Below are 7456 nucleotides of genomic sequence, written 5' to 3'. Positions count from 1 at the left end.
CTCTCTCTTGACTAGCATGACCACACATAAGTATTGTCAAAGCATTCCTTATATATATCACTGGCAATAAGTTCAGCTAAAGCGTATAGTAAAATACATATTATTTTAAGAGCAATTGAGTAGTGATCATTTCACTCAAAAGTAAATTCAAACTGTAACTGTCAGGACTGTAATACCCATAATACTGATCTTGCAAGTGTTTTGGGTGGTATGCTCCTCCCTGTCTCTCTGAGTGGTGTAGTAAGGGTCTGACTGGGGCAGTAAGAGTCTGACTGGGGAAGTAAGGGTCTGACTGGGGCAGTAAGGGTCTGACTGGGGCAGTAAGGGTTTGACTGGGGCAGTAAGGGCCTGGTTGGGGCAGTAAGGGTCTGGCTGGGGCAGTAAGGGTCTGGTTAGGGCAGTAAGGGTCTGGGTGGAGCAGTTAGGGTCTGGGTGGGGCAGTAAGGGTCTGGTTGGGGCAGTGAGGGTCTGGCTGGGGCAGTGAGGGGGCTGATGTGGTCCTTGTGTCTGCAGACTCTGAGGCAGCTGATGGAGCAGGAGCGGGTGAAGGGCTTCTGCCAGTGCATTGTGGCTCTGAAGGCCCGCGAGGGGATCAGTCACATGATCCAGTCCAGTGGCCTGGGCGGCATGCGCCACAACACGGTGCTGATGGGCTGGCCCCACACCTGGCGCCAGAGCGAGGACCCCCACTCCTGGAAAACCTTCATCAGTGAGGGGGGGGGGTACGGGGGGGGGGGGGGGGGGGGGGGTGTAGTGTGTGTAAGGGTGTAGGGTGAGTGTGTAGGTTGGGAGTGAAGGGGTGTAGGGTGAGTGTGTAAGGGTGTAGGTTGGGAGTGTTCGGGTGTAGAGTGAGTGTGTAAGGGTGTAGGTTGGCAGTGAAAGGGTGTAGGGTGAGGGTTTAGGTTGGGAGTGAAGGGGTGTAGGGTGAGTGTGTAAGGGTGTAGGTTGGGAGTGTAAGGGTGTAGGGTGAGTGTGTAAGGGTGTAGGTTGGGAGTGTAAGGGTGTAGGGTGAGTGTGTAAGGGTGTAGGTTGGGAGTGAAAGGGTGTAGGGTGAGTGTGTAAGGGTGTAGGTTGGGAGTGTAAGGGTGTAGGGTGAGTGTGTAAGGGTGTAGGTTGGGAGTGTAAGGGTGCAGGTTGGGAGTGAAAGGGTGTAGGGTGAGTGTGTAAGGGTGTAGTGTGTGTAAGGGTGTAGAGTGAGTGTGTAAGGGTGTAGGTTGGGAGTGAAAGGGTGTAGGGTGAGTGTGTAAGGGTGTATGTTGGGAGTGAAATGGTGTAGGGTGAGTGTAAGTATGCAGGTTGGGAGTGTATGGGTGTAGGGTGAGTGTGTATGGTGTAGGTTGGGAGTGAAAGGGTGTAGTGTGAGTGTGTAAGGGTGTAGGTTGGGAGTGAAAGGGTGTAGGGTGAGTGTGAAAGGGTGTAGGGTGAGCGTGTAAGGGTATAGGTTGGGAGTGAAAGGGTGCAGGGTGAGTGTGTAAGGGTGTAGGTTGGGAGTGAAAGGGTGTAGGGTGAGTGTGTAAGGGTGTAGGTTGGGAGTGAAAGGGTATAGGATGAGTGTGTAAGGGTGTAGGTTGGGAGTGAAAGGGTGTAGGGTGAGAGTGTGTAAGGGTGTAGTGTGTGTATGGCTGTAGTGTGAGTGTGTAAGGGTGTAGGTTGGGAGTGTAAGGGTGTAGGGTGAGAGTGTGTAAGGGTGTAGTGTGTGTATGGCTGTAGTGTGAGTGGTCGTAACAGCGTCTCCTCTATCAGACACAGTACGGGTGACGACAGCAGCACACCTGGCTCTGCTGGTTCCGAAGAACACCTCTCTGTTTCCGGGCAACAGTGAGCCCTTCACTGAAGGCTACATCGATGTCTGGTGGATCGTCCATGACGGGGGCATGCTAATGCTACTGCCATTCCTGCTACGACAGCATAAGGTCAGAGTGTGTGTGTGTGTGTGTGTGTGTGTGTGAGTGTGTGACTGTGTGTGTGAGTGTGTGTGTGTGAGTGTGTGACTGTGTGTGTGAGTATGTGTGTGTGTGTGAGTGAGTGTGTGTGTGTGAGTGCGTGTATGCGTGTGTGTGTGTGTGTGTGTGTGTGTGTGAGTGTGTGAGTGTGTGTGTGAGTGTGTGACTGTGTGTGTGAGTGTGTGTGTGTGAGTGTGTGACTGTGTGTGTGAGTGTGTGTGTGTGAGTGTGTGACTGTGTGTGTGTGTGTGTGACTGTGTGTGTGAGTATGTGTGTGTGTGTGAGTGAGTGTGTGTGTGTGAGTGCGTGTATGCGTGTGTGTGTGTGTGTGAAGGTATATGTGTGTAACTACGGTGTGTGTGTGTGTGTGTGCGTGCGTGTGTGTATCTACGGTGTGTGTGTGTGTGTGTGAGAGAGTGAGTGCGTGTGTGTGTTTAACTACGGTGTATGTGAGTGTGTGTGTGTGTGTGTATATATATGTGTGAGAGTGTGTGTGTGTGTAACTGCAGTGTGTGTGTGTATATGTGTGAGAGTGTGTGAGTGTATGCGTGTGTGTGTGTGTGTGAAGGTGTATTTGTGTGTTTGTGTATGTAACTACGGTGTGTGTGTGTGTGTGTGTATCTATGGTGTATGTGTGTGTGTGTATCTATGGTGTGTGTGTGTGTGTGTGTGTAACTACGGTGTGTGTGTGTGTGTGTGTGTGTGTGTGGATGTGTAACTACGGTGTGTGCGTGTGTGTGTGTGTGTGTGTAACTACGGTGTGTGTGTGTGTGTGTGTGTGTAACTACGGTGTGTGTGTGTGTGTGTGTGTGTGTGTGTAACTACGGTGTGTGTTTGTCTCAGGTGTGGAGGAAGTGTGGGATGCGGATCTTCACGGTAGCGCAGATGGAGGATAACTCCATCCAGATGAAGAAGGATCTGGCCACCTTCCTATATCACCTGCGCATCGAGGCGGAGGTGGAGGTGGTGGAGATGGTAAACTCTGGCTGAGTGGAATACTGACAGTATGGTTACTGGGTGAATAAATTGGTGTAAAGCTGGGTCTTATTAGTGGAGAAGTTTCAGGTTGCTCTAATAGGCTGAATGGACAGGTTACAGTGTCCCTGATTGGCTCCTTCTTTCAGCACAACAGTGACATCAGTGCATACACCTATGAGAGAACCCTGATGATGGAGCAGAGATCACAGATGCTGAGACAGATGCGTCTCTCCAAATCTGACCGAGACAGAGAGGTGAGTGTGTATGTGTGCGGGTGTGTGTGTATGCATGTGCGTGTGTGTATGTATGTGTGTGTATGTGTATGTGTATATGTGTGTGAGTGTGTGTGTGTATGTGTGTGAGTGTGTGTGCACTCTCAATGCAGTTGTGCTGCATGTTGACTTTGTCTCCCTCTGCTGGATGTTGTGTGCAGCGCGTGCGGTGGAGCTTTGATGATGTAAGTGGATCTCCAGCCTCGTTGGGTTCTGCTAAAGTTCAGGTGTAGAGTTAGTGCTTGCGCCCCCATTGTTACCCCACCCTTACAGGTAGAGCTTCACCTGGTCTGTTAGGAGCAGGGCAGAGCACTAGGACTGGGCTGCTGGCTAGACAGTGGATAGCAGACAGTAGTTAATAGTAGACAGTAGATAATAGTAGACAGTAGATAATAGATCATTAGTAAATTATTTTCATAGCAGAGGGAAAACCTTGAGACTAACAGTTTTTTTTCCATAGGTGGACTTGGCCTGTTATAAGTGCTCTATAAGTGCAGTATCAGTGCTCTACTGAAGCAGTGCAGTATCAGTGCTCTACTGAGGCAGTGCAGTATCAGTGCTCTACTGAGGCAGTGCAGTATCAGTGCTCTACTGAGGCAGTGCAGTATCAGTGCTCTACTGAGGCAGTGCAGTATCAGTGCTCTACTGAGACAGTGCAGTATCAGTGCTCTACTGAGACAGTGTAGTATCAGTGCTCTACTGAGACAGTGCAGTATCAGTGCTCTACTGAGACAGTGCAGTATCAGTGCTCTACTGAGACAGTGCAGTATCAGTGCTCTACTGAGACAGTGCAGTATCAGTGCTCTAGTGAGGCAGTGCAGTATCAGTGCTGTACTGAGACAGTGCAGTATCAGTGCTGTACTGAGGCAGTGCAGTATCAGTGCTCTACTGAGGCAGTGCAGTATCAGTGTCCTACTGAGACAGTGCAGTATCAGTGCTGTACTGAGACAGTGCAGTATCAGTGCTCTACTGAGGCAGTGCAGTATCAGTGCTCTACTGAGGCAGTGCAGTATCAGTGTCCTACTGAGGCAGTGCAGTATCAGTGCTCTACTGAGGCAGTGCAGTATCAGTGCTCTACTGAGACAGTGCGGTATCAGTGCTCTACTGAGGCAGTGAAGTGTCAGTGCTCTACTGAGGCAGTGAAGTGTCAGTGCTCTACTGAGACAGTGCAGTGTCAGTGCTCTACTGAGGCAGTGCAGTATCAGTGCTCTACTGAGACAGTGCGGTATCAGTGCTCTACTGAGGCAGTGAAGTATCAGTGCTCTACTGAGGCAGTGAAGTGTCAGTGCTCTACTGAGGCAGTGCAGTATCAGTGCTCTACTATTATAATTGTGGGGGTTAGCAATGGGTGGCGTCTGATGGGGATGGTGATGGGGGAGTCTCTGATGGGGGTGGTGACCGGCGATGGTGATGGGCGTTGTCTCTGATGGGGGGTGGTGATGGGCGGAGTCTCTGTACCACAGGCCCAGCTGGTGAAGGACAGGAACTCCATGCTGCGTCTGACCAGCATCGGCTCGGACGATGACGATGAAACAGATGTTGGGGATCGCAGTGTGGGCGGAGCTACAACTGAGCATCGCCGCGTCCACATGACGTGGACTAAAGAGCGCTTACAGCAAGTCCGAGCGCAGTCCGGCTGCAGCACGCCCGAGGGCTTCAGAGACATGCTGAGCATGAGACCGTGAGTCCTCCTGTCTCACCTCTGTCTCCCTGCTGTCTCCCTGCTGTCTCACTGCTGTGTCGCTGCTGTCTCTCTGCTTTCTCCCTGCTGTCTCCCAGCTGTCTCACCTGCTGTCTCACTGCTGTCTCTCTGCTGTCTCCCAGCTGTCTCACCTGCTGTCTCACTGCTGTCTCCCTGCTGTCTCTCTGCTGTCTCACTGCTGTCTCCCTGCCGTCTCACTGCTGTCTCTCTGCTGTCTCCCTGCTGTCTCACTGCTGTCTCTCTGCTTTCTCCCAGCTGTCTCACCTGCTGTCTCTCTGCTGTCTCACTATTGCCACTGCTATGTTAACTGGTGCTCTCTAGACATGGATCCCGATTAGCCTGTTTGGCTAACTGCTGTTGTTCAGTGGATCCCGATTAGCATGTTTGGCTAACTGCTGTTGTTCAGTAGTTCCTGATTGCCGTTTGTGGCTAATTTTGCTGTTGTGCAGGGATCACTCCAACGTGCGTCGCATGCACACAGCTGTAAAGCTGAACGAGGTCATCGTCAACAAGTCCCATGATGCTCGGCTGGTGCTGCTCAACATGCCAGGGCCCCCCAGGAACCAGGAGGGAGACGAGAACTGTATCCTTCATCCGGTGTTCCCTCTACATTCCCACAACGTTCCCTCTACATTCCTACAACGTTCCCTCTACATTCTCACAACGTCTTATTGGACATACACAGCACTATAAAACACACGGTTTACCTCATAGGGGGATCCATTTGTTTTGCTTATTTTTATGGATTGTAGCTGCCAGACTGTCCCTTAATGGTGTCATATATACATTACATTCTGGCATTTAGGGGAAGGTCAGAGCACCACAGTCCAATGACAGGTGTTCATATTTTCCAGTGTTTTACTGATGAATCTCTGCTCATGTACTCTGCTTAAAGGATACAGCCTCAGTGCCCCACCAGGGAATTTAACCTACAGCTTCTGACTTATAAGCCCACAGCCCTGACCCTAACCCAGACCCTGACCCTAACCCAGACCTTAACCCAGACCCTAACCCTGACCTTGACCCTGAACCTGAACCTAACCCAGACCCTGACCCTGACCCTGATCCTAACCCTAACCGTATCCATAACCCTGACCCTGCCCTTGACCCTGACCCTAACCCAGACCCTAACCCTGACCCTGACCCTGACCCTGATCCTAACCCTAACCGTATCCATAACCCTGACCCTGCCCCTGACCCTGACCCTAACCCAGACCCTAACCCTGACCCTGACCCTGACCCTAACGGCTGTGCTACACTTGCTGCCCCATAAATGTAGGATTTCATCATCTCAGCTGCAGCATACGCCAGTGTGCGGAAACCACAGTTATTTTTTTTCTCTATGAACAATTGGCTGATTGTCTGCTGTCGGTCACATGGTGTGGGAGTGAATGGGAAGTGTTGCTGATCTTGACTCTCCTGCAGATATGGAGTTTTTAGAGGTACTGACCGAGGGATTAGAGCGCGTCCTATTGGTCAGGGGCGGGGGAAGTGAGGTCATCACCATCTACTCGTGATGGAGAGGAAGTGGAGTGGCCAGTGGAGACGGAAGGAGGGGATCCGGCGGCTCTGCTGTAGAACTGAACTCTGATGAACGACCGATCTGGTGAACTCTGTTCACAGAATGTGCACATAACCCTAAAGATTTGACCTACACTGGAACCCCCTTCACCGTGTCCCCCCACCCACGCCCACCCCCACTCCCGCTTTGTAAGACACATTCCATTTGGGGCATCTCCTCAGTATCGACAGCTATCACTGCAGTGTTCCTCTTACATGTGCATGTTTGCATAACTGCATATCGCATGTGTATGTGCGCCCACAAGTCAGTGTCATTGTGTGTGTGTGTGTGCGTGTATGACTCTATCTGCATGTGTGAGCGTGTGTGTGTGTGTGCGCGTGCGTGCATGCTGTGCGTGTTGCTTGTGTGTATGTGTGTGTGTGTGTGTGCGTGCATGCATGCTTGCTGTGCGTGTTGCTTGTGTGTGTATGTGTGTGTGTGTGTGTGTGTGCGTGCATGCATGCTGTGTGTGTTGCTTGTGTGTATGTGTGTGTGTGTGTGTGCGTGCATGCATGCTGTGTGTGCGTGCATGCTGTGCGTGTGTGTGTGTGCGTGTGTGTGCGCGCGTGCATGCATGCTGTGTGTGCGTGCATGCTGTGCGTGTGTGTGTGTGCGTGTGTGTGCGCGCGTGCATGCATGCTGTGCGTGTGTGCGCGTGCTCATACATGTGTAAACCCCGGCTCGATAAGCAGTGTTCTTTCTGTTCAGGGACTGTCTGGGTCTTTCTCCCTCCACATTTTTTTTTGCTTGTACATAAACAATGAGGAATCGCAGGGATTATGATTTTTTAAAATAATGACAAAACTATTAAAAAACGTAAATATTTTCCTTTAAAATGGGAATAAACCTGAGCCTCTACTTTATGTTTCAGATGGTTTTTTAAAATTGTTTTTATACATTTGGTCTCCAAGTCATTTCAACACAGATAATAATTTCAATTCAGCCAATGATGATTTTGAAGAGTTATTTCAGCATAACGATCAGCTGGGTAAATTATTTT

At 50.7% G+C, this 7456-nt stretch overlaps 1 protein-coding gene across 5 annotated transcripts in view; it reads left to right on the top strand.

Moving 5' to 3' along the window:
- The window catches only part of LOC118231832 (solute carrier family 12 member 6-like), a 26763-nt gene extending 19975 nt beyond the window's left edge, over window positions 1–6788 (top strand). For all 5 annotated transcript variants that reach the window (XM_035426121.1, XM_035426123.1, XM_035426119.1 and 2 more), the window contains 7 exons: window positions 514–709; window positions 1744–1913; window positions 2787–2918; window positions 3068–3175; window positions 4657–4874; window positions 5345–5478; window positions 6321–6788. In XM_035426121.1, coding sequence (XP_035282012.1) covers window positions 514–709; window positions 1744–1913; window positions 2787–2918; window positions 3068–3175; window positions 4657–4874; window positions 5345–5478; window positions 6321–6412 — 1050 coding nt within the window. In that variant the 3' untranslated portion in view covers window positions 6413–6788. The remainder of the gene's footprint in view (window positions 1–513; window positions 710–1743; window positions 1914–2786; window positions 2919–3067; window positions 3176–4656; window positions 4875–5344; window positions 5479–6320) is intronic.
- The last annotated feature ends 668 nt before the right edge of the window (window positions 6789–7456 follow it).

The sequence above is a fragment of the Anguilla anguilla genome, chromosome 7, assembly GCF_013347855.1.
Source record: "Anguilla anguilla isolate fAngAng1 chromosome 7, fAngAng1.pri, whole genome shotgun sequence".
Taxonomy (NCBI): Eukaryota; Metazoa; Chordata; class Actinopteri; order Anguilliformes; family Anguillidae; genus Anguilla; species Anguilla anguilla.
This window is presented reverse-complemented; position numbering and strand designations above follow the sequence as displayed.